At 41.4% G+C, this 13,970-nt stretch overlaps 1 protein-coding gene across 2 annotated transcripts; it reads left to right on the top strand.

The window, feature by feature from the left end:
- Window positions 1–2,703: 2,703 nt before the first annotated feature.
- LOC131678899 (DDB1- and CUL4-associated factor 11) lies at window positions 2,704–13,966 on the top strand. Of its 2 annotated transcripts, XR_009303754.1 has the most exons (9): window positions 2,704–3,363; window positions 3,526–3,613; window positions 11,752–12,169; window positions 12,233–12,516; window positions 12,583–12,829; window positions 12,896–13,051; window positions 13,120–13,226; window positions 13,289–13,616; window positions 13,674–13,966. XR_009303754.1 is itself a non-coding variant. In XM_058959324.1 (8 exons), exons 1-8 carry the CDS (start codon window positions 3,197–3,199, stop codon window positions 13,472–13,474), a joined length of 1,653 nt encoding a protein of 550 aa, XP_058815307.1. In that variant the 5' UTR covers window positions 2,704–3,196; the 3' UTR covers window positions 13,475–13,966. The 2 variants fall into 2 exon arrangements, 1 of the variants encoding a protein (XP_058815307.1); XM_058959324.1 differs by having other exon boundaries at window positions 13,289–13,966.
- Window positions 13,967–13,970: the final 4 nt, after the last annotated feature.

The raw sequence follows: 13,970 nt of genomic DNA, 5'->3' as shown, positions 1-13,970 counted from the left end.
AAATTCAACTGTTTAATTAAAACTATTTGTACTACAACTTGAACTTCCAAAAATACCAATATTGATTGGGTTATAGCGAATTTCGCGAAATCGGAAATCGCCATCTTGGATTTAAAAATGGCGTCAAAAATCAATTTTTGGAACCTACTCGTTAAGATCATTCCAAAAATACTCATATTGACTGGGTTATAGTGAATGTGGCTGACCCGGAAGTTGCCATCGGGGAATTCAAAATGGCGTCAAACATCGATCTTTGTCTCCTACTCGTCAAGACCATTCCGAAAATACCCATATTGATTGGGTTATAGCGAATTTCGCTAAACCGAAAGTCGCCACCTTGGATTTCAAAATGGCGCCAAACCTAAATTTTTGGTACCTACTCTTCATAACCATTCCATACAATCAATATCCATATTGCATGGGTTGTAGGGAATTTCCGCTGAACTGGATGTCGCCATCTTTGATTTCAAAATGGCGTCAAACATAAATTTCTAGCACTTGTCAATACCATTCCGAAAATACCCATATTGATTGGGTTATATCGATTTCGCTAAACCGGAAGTCGCCATCTTGAATTTCAAAATGGCGTCAAAAATCAATTTTTGGCACATGCTCTTCAAGTCCTTTCCGAAAATACCCATATTGATTGGGTTATAGCGAATTTCGCTAAACCGGAAGTCGCCATCTTTGATTTCAAAACGGCGTCAAAATCAATTTCTGGCATCTACTTTTCAAGACCATTCCGAACATACCCATATTGATTGGGTTATAGCGAAATTCACTAAACCGGAAATCGCCATCTTTGATTTCAAAATGGCGTCAAAAATCAATTTCTGGCACCTACTCTTCAAGTCCATTCCAAAAATATCCATATTGGTTGAGTTATAGCGAATTTCTCTAAACCGGAAGTCGCCATATTTGGTTTAAAATGGTGTCAAAATTAATTTCTGGAACATACTCTTCAAGACCATTCCGAAAATAGCCATATTGTTGGGGTGCGGGCCATAATGAGTCTTCCAGACCCATCTCTTCCATCTTTCCGAAAATCTTCTAAGTCTTTTGCATCCAAAGGACTTACTTTTGCAAAAACCGCGTTAATTGGAAAATCTGCGTAAAAAACCACGTTAATTGGAAAGTCCGCGTAAAAAAACAGCATTAATTGGAAAATCCGCGTAAATAAAACGTCGTAAAAAACCGTGCAAGAAAACCGCGTGAAAAAACCTGCTGATTGATTTTTATGAAGATCTAACAAACGGTGTGGAAAAAACTGCTTTTTTCGTTTTCGATTCTTGCCCCTTCTCTGTTAAACCTTAAGAAGCAGAAAAATAATACAAATTACCTGAAAAATGGGAAGCTGTGAGCACAACGAAAACTCGAATCGCGTGCCCCAATTATCGCTTATCACCTTACCATTTGAGCCAATGCGTCAAACAAAGATAGCAGACGCTGCACAGTGTCGCCTAGCCGGACAAAACCTCAAAATTTTATTTTAGATTTTTCATGATTTAACATTTTCCCTGTTTCTTAACAGGTTGAATAAAGTCTTCTCAAAATCCAAAGTCCTGAGGCCGATAGTTCGATTTTTTACAGAACTTCAAAGATGAAATAGATGATCAATTTTGAGAAACACTGTTTTCAAACCTAAGTAATTCAAATGAATATATATTTTTAGTTAAGACTCCGATTAGGATTGAACTGGTTTCATTTTAAAGGTTATTCGCTGGACTTATAGTTGCTATTCGATTTAGTCGATACAAGCCTTTCTTCTTGCTCAGACATGAGGAACAAATAATAAATCGCGCAATAAATTAAAGTTATAATATTCAAAGTGGCTGTACTTTTTTTTGAAACAGTTCGGAAAGATCGCTTGTTGTTCATGATACTTGAAAATTAGTGTACTTTCCGAAAATAAATATCTTGTTTTGCCCCTTTCTGCCCCGAGGTATGAAAAAAGGTGATTTTTCATGATATGCCTGAAGGAGACGCATGATTACCCAGGGTTCGTAATATAATGTATAGATGTGTCTTATCATTATTAACAATTGAAAAAATGTGTATTCTGTTAAAAAAATTCACCGCACCTAATTTTTTGAAAATGAATTTTCGGATTTAGTGCTCTTTATATTCGTAAATATTGAATTTTCGAACCACCCCAAGTGCCAAAACTTTGAGGCAAAAAAAAAACAAAAAAATGAACTTCAAATATGAAGTCAGCGTCACAAAATTACCTTAATGTTAAGTTTTTATCAAATTCAGGCCATTTTTGAGGTTTTGTCCGACTTTTGTATGGAAGGTGATCACTGTGCACTGGGTTGGTTTTAACGTTGTAATCATATGTTAGTCGAAAATTTTACTATTGATTGATTAAGTTTAAAATACGCACACTGAGATCTTGCATTTTTATACTACCGATCTCCCATTAAGTCCAAAAGTAGTTTTGTCGGCCTCAAAATTCATCATGTAAATGATTGTTTTGCCTCCAGATCAAATCAAACGTCAAATACTGTTCGATACCAATGCCGCTGGATGTTTTTAGTTAGAAATACCATGTCGATCATCTCAGTGTACATACCAGACAACTCTGTGTTAATGAACTATAGCGCGTATACGCAACATACGTGTTGCGCGACACATTTTGTGGAGGAACAGGTACGAAAGTGAAATGATACGTCATTCTGCGACTGTCAGTTTTCCAAAGCCAAACTGATTTCGTCATTGTTGTTTTTCTTTCTTTCTTGGTTTTGTCTCTCCGCGTTAGAATAAAAATCGGAAAATTAGGTGGAAACCCGTTATCCTATTCGTGAGTAACTATCGCTTTTCTAATCTGTGATACCTGTGACGGTGGCTAGCAGTGAAAGTGGCTAAAAAATCGATTGATATAGTTGTGAATTTGCTGCGAAAAGTTTCTACAGAAAAGAAGTTGCGTAGAAAACAGGGCATACTGCGATTGTGCGAGCCTGGTTCTGATCGTTGAACTGGGAGCAACGCAACAAAAGAACACCCCGGAGACTGGTTAAGGTGCATGATCCCGCAGGACTTGTAGCGTGTTTCGGCGATCGGGAAACGTTTTTGTCTACAAAGTTCGAGATTGTCATATTCGACTAGAGCAAAAATATAGGACAAACAGTCTGTGGTAAACAATACATTTCAGGGGCTACCTGTTGTTTCCTACCATCGAGGCTCCGGCGGTCGTTTTATGGGAAATATTGTTCTGCGGAGTCGTGCCCTGTCAAATATGAGTGACGTCGAGTTTGAGGAGGATGTTGATATCGAGGAGGACGACCTGTACGATGACCAACAGAATGCGGATGAAGCTCTGAGTGAACATCATCTGGTATCGATTCTGCGACAGCTGATAAGCAGGTACAAGTTTTCGTTTTGGAATATGTACTTTGATTCGTATTTTCAAAACTGAGGAAAATTGCAAAATTTTTTACCGGTTGCTACTATGATATTTCAAATAAGTTATTGTTATTGTTTATATTTCATCTCTACTAACATCATTTTCTTTCTGATTCCAAACAGCGGTGAGATACAAATCCTCAACAATGATCATTTCTACTCGATGGCCCTGCCTGTCATTCGACGACGTCCGAATTTAGAGCAACTAAAGGTAGTTTTTGTTCCATTTTTAATTCAATAGTAAAATCTTTAACAGTGTTCTTAATACGAAGAGGTTGAATTAAAAAAGATGAGTGTCTACCAGGGACGATTTAGCAAAATCGTGACACAAGCCTTGTAAATTTTGCCAAACAGAAGGTCGACATTTCAATAACATTCAGGTATTGATACCGATCTTTATAGGATTCTATAAGATATAAAGCAGCTAACAAAGTGCCCACATACACATTTATCGAAGTTAGGTGGTAATGAAGAAAAACTTCGCCCCATGGCAGGTCCGAAAAAGTATTAGTAGTCTCCCATAATTTCACCAGTTTGGATAACTAGCAATGGAATTCATGCAGGATCATTTACACTGCACGTTACTATCGTTGCTGGGTCGAGACATGTTGGAACTTGCAAACGGTTACGCTGCAGTATGAATCACGAATATTTCCGTTGTGTCAATGCAAAACGTTGCATACGCGTATCATTTTTGTGGTCTGTATTGGAGACTCGAATGTTGTAAACTTTTAAAGACAATTCAGACGATACATCAGCTTCCGTCAACGTCAACGGAATGTCACCGTTCCGTCAGGATAAGTTTAATACTTTTCTCTTGTACCCGTTCACACGTGCCGTACATCAAAACGTTTCGTGCCGTTGAAGCTGTGTGTGAATGCTCCATTTAACTGCATTCTACAGGGCGATTTTTTCACATGCCTTCTCCCTTTAATTTTCAATTTGTTTCCCGTTAGACCTTATCAATTATATCATACGAAGAGATGTTCTTTTCAATACTCTATAGCGGGCTTGTATGAACTTTAATTACATTCTGTATTTTACTAATATTTCCAAACTAAATGTTGATTTTCCTAAACTTTCAAATGAAATCGAATGTCGTAAACAAGCCTAAGAAGAGAATTTAGAGTAATTTTGTGCGGCCCAAAATTAATTATAACTGGTCGGTGTTAAGTCAGACCGGATTAAGTCGCAAAACATCAAAAAATGAGATAATGATAGCACTGGATAAAGAATTTCTTCAGCTACATTAGACTTGCCAGATTTGAAATATATAACAATAAACAAGAATTACGGCAAACAAAGGATGCTGCGATTGTAACTTTAAACTCGTTTTCACGAAATCAATATAATGTCAGTTAGTCTGGTGTGACTTAACACTGACCAACTGTTCCACGTGGTTTCGAAGAAAAAAAATCGAGCTGCCTAAAATCAGTCCCGAGCTCAAGCAAAACCGCCTTAGGTTGGCTCGTATCCCGGTTTGCACCGCGGGGAGCTAAGGAATAAGTGTTCTGTATCAGAAATGAATGGCGACATAGTAAGTTCTCATGTTGAACAATGATACTAGCTTTGCCAACCAGCAAGTCGACTACTAAAATTGTCTGCAAAAAGCTGCGATCTGACTGTGGAAGTCTGTGAATCAATCAACCTTCATCGGTCTGCGTATGGCGATAATCTCACAAGACCGCTCCATGAAAGTTTCCTGAGAGCAAATCGCACGAAATATCTTTTCACACGCCCACACTTGTACAGTAAAGAGACTAATTCGCAGAAATTGTCGAATTCTGCAGTATTCCGTTCTAAAAAACTTAGCGTCCCAAAAGCCTTGGCATTTGTCGCATTGATATGGTCAGAAAAAATCAACTTGCAACCAAAGAATACTCCCAGGTCACGCATAGAATGGTCTTTTTCTATAACTCGTCCTTGAAGGCGATATTCAAAGCGACATAGAGTTAATTTCTATGCCGTGAAGCAAGAACGACATCAACAGCAAGAACATCATCAACGAATATCAGTTTTCTAGACTTGGTTTGACTGCAGAGATCAATAATAAATATGATAAAACTAAGAGGGCCTAGATGACTACCTTGCGGGACGCCGCTGAGAATACTGATTATGTCTGACCGCGCAATATTAATCCTAACAAACGCGGAGCGTTCAGAAAGATAGGACTGCAGCCAATTATTCATCGAGGCTGGAAATCCTAGCTGCTGTATTTTCCGAATTGCGATGTTGTGAGGTGCTTTGTCGAATGCATTGTAAAAGATGGTGGTAATGGAATGCACATGTTGACGATTAGAAAACAACATATAGGTATGAGCCAGTAGGTTGAAGTAGTAGATGGTTTCATGACAAATCCTAGCTGATAAAACCAAATCAAATAACCAAGCAACGAAAAGTATAATAACGGAACTGATATGGATTGGAAAAAATGCTGATCAGAGCCTTTCTACAACAAAAATGTATAATACAGCAAAGATTAGTTAACGCTTTTTATCATCGAATGGTAGATGGGGCAAACGACTCCATCCAGCCATCTAGCAGGCAATTCTACCGCCCATATTGTTAGAATAATGCGATGGTTTATTGGTGCAGTTGCTCACTACCGTGTTTGAGATGTTCAACCGGGATCTCGTCCTTCCAAGCATCTTTACCGGTTTTCAGCTCACGTATAGCGTTCTTAATCCCATTTAGTGTTGGTTGATTGTCCGTCATGTTCAATGCTTAGTCTGTTCCTAGATATACTTCCACTTCCGCCATTCAACAAAACCTCAAAACGCTCCTTCCACATGGCAGCCACCATTGTTTTGTCTGTCAACAAATTTCCCTCTTGGTTATTGCACATAACGGGCACTGACGCTGATTTATGTCGCGCACCGTTCACAACTGCACGAGATCTCCGCATATCATTCCGGTCCATGCTTTCTTGCGCTCCAGCAATTACACTTCCTTCGTGTTGCCTTTTCTTTTCGCGGTGAATTCGTTTCTCGGCACTTCTCGCTTCCTCGTACTGCTCTTTGTTGAGGCGTGTACCAGCCACTAGCATCCGGCTTCTGGCCGCATTCTTCTCGTTCGTCCTTCTGTGGTCTCTTCATCGAACCAACCGCTTCGTTGGCACCGCTGAGCTGTACCTATCATTTCTCACGCCGTTATAGTCACAGCTTCGTGGTCAGCCTCCCATATGCTGTTGACATTGCCAGTTACGTTCGTCTCATCTATCCGCTTATCCAGCTTCTGGCGATACTCAGTTGCTACACCTTCAGCCGAAAAACGTTGGACATTGAATCGCATCGTCCTGTTGTTTCTTGGACTCGTGAAGCTGGATAGTCGTGCACGAATCTTTGCTACTACGATATAATGATCCGTGTCGATTTTTGGGTCTCTGAAGGTCCTCACATCAATGACGTCGGAGAAATGCCGTCCATCTACCAGTACGTGATCTATTGGAGAATAAGTACTGCCACTTGGGTGTCTCCAGGTGCACTTTCGGATATCCTTACGTGCAAAATACGTACTACTGATTGTCATCCCGCTAGCAGCAGCGAAAGTTAGAGGCCGCAGGCCATTATCATTGATAGCAGAATGAAGGCTCTACGTACCAGTAATTGGGTGAAAGAACTGCTCCCTCCTAACGTTTGCGTTAGCATCTGCGACGACTATTTTTACGTATTGTCGTGGGCAATCTCCGTAGGATTTATCTAAGTTCTCATACAACGCATCCTTCATATTATCGGGCTTTTCGTTAGTTGGCTGGCGCATAAATATTGATCAGGCTGTAGTTGAAGAACTTGCCCTTAATTCTTAACACACAGATTCGGTCGTTTATCGGCTTCCACCGAATAACTCGCTTCATCTGCTTCCCGATCACTAAGAAACCAACACCATGTTCTGCTCTTTCACCACCAGCTGTAGTAGATGTGGTACCTGAATGAAGTGTTCACAATGAGGTCCCCTGCTCTGAATTCGCGTTCTCCGGTTTTTGGCCATCGTACTTCCTGTATTGCTGCCAGGTGCACGCGAACATTACGCAGTTCGCGAACCATTCATTCAAAGTTCTTACGTTCCACGATCCGAGTTTCTTTTATTCGTTGCCGGTTCGTCTGCCGTAAATTCAGTTCGTTTTTTGCTCTACTCTTGCCTTTCGTGGTGTTTAGGATATTTCGGTAGACTGCCTTATCGGGGTCTCGCTACTTACATCGCGCTGGTGGGAATACCCCGTTAGGCGTAGCTAGCGCGATGCAGCGTTTCTTATCAAGCCGCTTGATGCCAGTCAGACGCTGTTTGAGCCGCACCTCCTGGTGAACGGACACTCGGGTACGCCGCTCCTCACTTCGCTGATGTCAGAAGGAAACAGTGCCCAGGTTGCGCTACCAGCTAAACACGCAACTCTCAGCTGGCGGTCATTTACCATCGTTCAACCCGTGGAGGCGTGAGGTGCGAACTAGAGCTATATTGGACCCTCCTTTTTGTTGTCAACACGCCATTTACAACCCAACGATCCAACGATACTGTCAATTATACCGTTCAACGAAATAGAGCAGGATAACACTGTGCTGATGCAAGTCTCCAACTAGTAGCAGTGATGAAAGATTTAAAGCTAGAGAAAGCACCCAGACCGGATGGAACCCCCAACGTCAAATCAGACATTCCCAGACATATTCAAGAAGGTGCTCCAAAAGTTTCTAGATGAGGGTTACTTCTCTACCAGATATTGCCAAAATCAGGTAAGCCTTCTTAGGATCCTTTACCATATCGAATAATATGTTTGCTGGATACATTCGAACTGTTATCTCCAACAGGATAATCCTCTCCAACTTTTATACAGAGCCATAACGGTTTGTCGATAGCCCCAATTTGGATTCCGCAAATGGAAGTCTATTCGAACAGTGTCTCGAAACCGGTGCTCAAGCAAAGGAGAGGGAGAAATCTAAATTGTACCGTGATAAATATAGATGTCAAGAGTGCGTTCAATGGCGCGAGCTTGGAAGCGATTGCTGAATCTCTGCACCTAACAAAAAAAACCTTGCTATATGTATCTTATTTTGAGGAGTTATTTCCAAAACCAGGTTCTAGTTTACGTAAATGATAGGGGACATAAATCGGTTAGAATCACTTCTGGAACCCTACATGGCTCTATCCTAAATCTAACATTCCAGAAAGGGATGTGCAATGGCATGCTAAGGCTTAAGTAGCCCACGGGCGTAGAGATCGCTAGGTTAGCAGACGAAATCGTAATAATGGTACTTGGAGAGATCACAAAAAACGTAGAAATGTCCCAATGGAGACGTTTGATATGATTTGAACTTGGATAGAAAGGGAGAACAAAACAATGAAGTTTCTACTGATCGGCAGAAATCATTGCCTTGAAATGTATGCTGGAACAACTGAATGTGAAGATCGACGGTGAAAAGAATTTTAATACCTACGCTCGCTATGGCTGCCGTATGATGGCCAAAGCTATCAACGCTTAGTTAGAAATAAACCGCTGGGACAAGCAGTAACAAAAAGTCTTTTCTGGCTAGTACGGAGAATCTGTCTGGGTGGCAGCGCTGGAGACACAGCGAAATGGAGGGAAGCTGCGCAGTACCTTTAAGTTCATGGCTTGCGTGTCGCGAGTGCGTACAGTATCATCTCATCGGAGGAAATTTACATTGTCACTGGAATGATCCTACATCCTACAAGCGGAAATAGAACAGGGGAATACTAAAATTGTTAAGTGCGAACCCGATGACCAAGCGTCAGCGAAAGTTAAATGGACACTCATACCGGTTCTCCCGATCTTAGTAAACAGGAGGCGTTTGAATCTTAAACTTGACGCAAATCCTGTCTGATTTCAGACAGTACCCTCATTCAGTACAAGCTTCGAGTCTCTTCTGTCTAGAGTGTGGAAATGCCGAAAAATCCTGGAACACATGATCCTTGTCTGTCCTAGATACTCAGCCTTCGCTTCGCGTGGAGAATATCATCACAGAGAGGTGTCGACACAAGGGCATATGAAATGCCGTCTGTAGAGCAGGTACTTGAATACTGTCGGTGCTCCAAGGAAAGTGGTGTAACGAATAGCGAGATGGCAACACCAAATAACAAGAATAAAAATCAGTCGACTTACAACCACCAAACACACTGGTCACGAAACTCTGCTGCTGTCTGGTCCAGCCCAAAACGAACCACAATACAGTACTTCTTTTCTTGTGTGCATTGTCTTAAGAACAAAGGAAACCGTTCGATCTACTTTTTTCCTCTGCCAAGTTAGAGCAACAAAGAGCAAAGTGAACGACAGTTATCTGTGTATCTAGAACAAAGGAAACATTGCATCATGAGCGAATTTTATGAAAAAGCACTACTTCGACCCAACACAGCGGTTGATGACTTAAGATTTTGTTTTACGTGACCAAGTCTTCATCAGATGGATTATTTTCTGAAGGTGAACATGAAGCTTAGGCTTAAGGATGTCATATATCTTCAGTATCATAACTTGCGCAGTGCGGTATTGATATCATTCAACACGCTAGACCAAGCAAAACGATTCACTTTAGAGAACAACCGAAAACACGTGTTTGAAAGTGACAGTGTGAAGATACCAGTATATATAGAAAACAATTATATAGATGTAAGGCTACATGATTTGTCACCGTGTACGCCCCATGAATCAATTACAAAATACAGTTCGGAGAAGTGGAATCAGTCACACCTGATACTTGGAGAAACTTTTTCCCGGGTATTCCTAACGGTGTTCTTGTGGTGAGAATGCGGGTCGTAAGACCTATTCCCTCCCACTTGACTATACAATTCAAATATAAAGAAACTAACATCAAACAAATCACGCTATGCACCCACGAAGGGCAGACTCCTACGTGCAAGTACTGCAACCCGACGGTACATCATGGAACACCTTGTGTGGAAAATGTTGAGGAGAATGCATCACAACAAATTGCCCAGACATCTTCGGCAAACCAATCCGAAACACTGTCTTCAATAACATCACCAGAACCACAAACGGTTGCCAATTTTGTGGCAGCTGTTCAAGCCATAATAACAACTGTAAAATCAGCATACAATGCTTCAGAATCAACTGCTAGCACCATCGGCGAGGAAGCTAATAACAACGACAACGGCTTTACGCTCGTGACCCGTAAGGGCTCACGCTCAATAACTTTTGTTTTTATATTGTAATTATTTAAGAGACCCACGGCTCCGTTAAGCTACCGCAATGAGCCGTATCAAATAAACAAATTAGAAAAAAGAAAGAAAGAATAAAATTGATCAGTAGTACCAAATTGGTTAAGAAACCGTGCGAGAGTGGCTGTGAACTTATGTATGCCAAGTTGATCGAAAGATAAAGAAAAACGACTCACAAAAACTACTATCGGTCTTGAGAGAATATTCACCGCCGTGAAATAATCCAGATATATCACTAGGTACTATCCGTGTAGACGGTACAATGTTCGTTACCAAAAGTAAATGCCTCAATGTATGCAGGAGGTCTAACCGCGCATGCTAGGAAAGTTTGGAATTAAATGGCGTAATGAATAAAGTGCGTTGTGGTGGCTTACATGGAGAAGTTGAAGTCATCCTTTGGGTTCTATGAATAGTAGTCAGCTTTGCCCCTACTGCTAGCGGCAAGGTCGTGAGTATAAGCAGCAACTATAGGAAAACTATTTGATAATGTTTAGGGCGATGTCCGGAAAGAAATTGAACAGCCCTGCTTGTCAACAATACAATACAGGGTGTTGTGTTCATTCCAACACTAGTAGGGAGCTGAATGGCTCACGGAAAAAACGGGATTTCGGGTTCTAGAGGAAATTTACCTCCTCCGGAAAAAAACGTAAATTTGCAGTCGCGCGCTATTCGATCTGGATTCGTGAGAAAATCTGCTGCAGATTACGAACCCTGACACAGTAAAGATAGGACAATAAGCTAGGACTTCTAAGTCGGAGAAAAAATCCTGCGACTGTCGCCGTGAAGGAATGTGAGTCAAAGTGGTCGGCATACCTGGATCAGTTGACATCTTGAAAGGCGCCGATATTTTCGGTAGACTTACCTCTTATTCACTTCATGCGACAATACCACGAGCCATCAGAAAGTGGTGCCTTCAGAAGAAATCAGTCCTTTCTTTTCTATAAGCAAGGGCCTGACTCTGATAGTAAGTAGCCGCCCGATAGTCGCTCTTCTAATCCTTCTATACTACATTACGCCTAATTGTCCCATGTACATCGCACAGAACCTGGGATCGTTCGTTATCTTTCATGTGTTTAAATCAAGAGCGAATCTTTCGTTGGGATGGGAATGGGATTTCTCGTAAATCACCTAAAACGATTTTTACTATGCTTCATTCCCGAATCCCCGCAGAAAAGCGCCATCTACCAGAGCATCAAGCAAGCGTCCGGCTATGGAGCGGACACGAGCACCCCTACGGAGAAATTCTCCCTGGTTAACATGTTGGCAAAGCGCCAGAGTGGTTTCGGTCCTAAGAATGGCGCCTTCGTTACCAGTGACAAATGTAAAATCAACAATTTGTACGTGCCGAACCGAACCGAACGGACGATCAGCAATTGCAACTCGAAGGTGTTCTGTGGACGATTCTCTCGCGATGGCTCCCAGTTTGTTAGTGCCAGCCAGGATGTGCAGATTCGAGTGTTTGATGCCACAACTAGCCGCTATCCATTGATACGACAGATCGAAGCGAAAAATGTGTCCTGGTCGATTTTGGATATCGATTTTAGCCCCGACGGGGAACACTTTGTGTACTCGACTTGGGCAGATGCATGTAAGTTGTAAACATATTTTTCGTTCGGTTAAGGAGAAACTTATCCAGAGTTTTTATTTTCAGTATTTGTTTCGCGAATGCACGATATGGCTACGGATGATATTCACTGCCTGTATCTCCGCTCGGATAGTCAAAAGTTTGGCGTATTTACCGTGGCTTATTCAAACTGTGGCAAACAGATTCTGGCAGGTGCTAACGATGGCTGCCTGTATGCGTATGATCTGGTCGGCAATCGACGGGTGCTGATGGTTCCAGTGGCAGCGGAAAAGCATGATGTCAATGCAGTTGGTTTCGTTGACGAAACGTCCAATATTTTCTACAGTGGTAGCGACAACGGGATTATCAAGGTATTTTTACACAAATAAATGGTAGGATACATTAGGAAATAACAAAAAAAAAATATTGGTTTACAGTTGTGGGACCGTCGTTGCCTTAATGAGGTGAATCCAGAGCCAGCCGGTGTGTTAGTGGGGCACGTTGATGGCATCACCTACATCGACTCGCGTAATGACGGACGATATATTATATCGAATTCAAAAGACCAGAGCATCAAGTTGTGGGATTTACGAGTATTTTCACCACCAGATGCCGAAATGAAAGTGAGAGACCATCTGTGTTTCGCTAATTGGGATTATCGATGGGACGAAGTACCGAAAAGATGTAAGTCCTTCACCATTTTTGAATTTAAACCCGATCAATTCTATAGCTATTATCTATCACTTGCAGTTTATAATCCAAACAAAGCACTCGAAGGTGATACCAGTGTTATGACGTACCGAGGACATCGAGTACAGAAAAGCTTGATACGCGCCAAATTTTCACCCGCTTCCACCACCGGTCAGCGATATATTTATACTGGGTGTGGAACGGGGCGATTGATAAGTAAGCATTCTTGGGCAACCATCTAATGGCTAATAAAATCTTTATTAATTATTTCTTTATTATCCCAGTTTACGATGCTTTGACGGGGAAAATTGTTCAAGCAATCGAAAGCCACCGGGATGCGGTTCGTGACGTGGCATGGCATCCACATCGGTCTGAAGTGCTCACATGCTCGGTATGCTTGTAAACCTCCCATGTTGCTATCCTAACTAATAAATTGTACCTCTTTCTTCACAGTGGGACTACCATGTGAACCTGCAAACGTACCAGTGCACTGAGAATGCCAAGAAGAAAACAAACCCAAACGCAAATAGAACCCGTCGTCTGGAAGATACCGATGACGAAAGTGAGAACGAAATTCCTCCACTCAGGCGCTCCCGTAGAATAGCTGAACTACGACGAGCGCAGTCCAATTTCGACTAGACTTCAGCAGTGAAACCAATTATATATACAACAACAATCATTTAGTAGTCATTCGAAAACACCCTTGCTCACTGGTAAATAGCAAGTTGGTTAAGCATTCTAAGCATTGCTCTAAGCGGACTTTTGCAGGAAGCGACTCTGCGTTCCTGTAACAGTTTCCGGTTATGTGTTTCAGCTTTGAGTCTCGGCTCTTTTTCAGGAACACTCATTTTGTTCAAATGCAGCATTAATTTTTCGTGCGTGATGGGAGAGGAGTGTAAACTATATGCAAGGGTTCAAAATAATTATATAGATTTTTTTCTTTGAATACAGTAAGATTTGTTTCGATATTTTCCCGACCCGATTGGAGGAGATTGTTTTCGTGGTTATCCAGCAAAAACATTTTTTAGACTCAAATAAATTATTGCTCTATTGGTTAGCTACAATAAGGATGCACTACTATACGTTAAAATGGTAAGTTTCATCTAATAAAGACATGAATGAGATTGTTCATTTG

The sequence above is a fragment of the Topomyia yanbarensis genome, chromosome 2, assembly GCF_030247195.1.
Source record: "Topomyia yanbarensis strain Yona2022 chromosome 2, ASM3024719v1, whole genome shotgun sequence".
Lineage (NCBI taxonomy): Eukaryota > Metazoa > Arthropoda > Insecta > Diptera > Culicidae > Topomyia > Topomyia yanbarensis.
This window is presented reverse-complemented; position numbering and strand designations above follow the sequence as displayed.

Excerpts from the sequence above, each read along its gene's own strand:
- LOC131678899 (XM_058959324.1), top strand. The coding sequence starts at position 3,197 with ATGGGAAATATTGTTCTGCGGAGTCGTGCCCTGTCAAATATGAGTGAC. Across the intron at positions 12,170-12,232 it reads CTCGACTTGGGCAGATGCAT|TATTTGTTTCGCGAATGCAC; the intron begins GTAAGTTGTAAA and ends TTTTATTTTCAG. Across the intron at positions 13,227-13,288 it reads CTGAAGTGCTCACATGCTCG|TGGGACTACCATGTGAACCT; the intron begins GTATGCTTGTAA and ends CTTTCTTCACAG.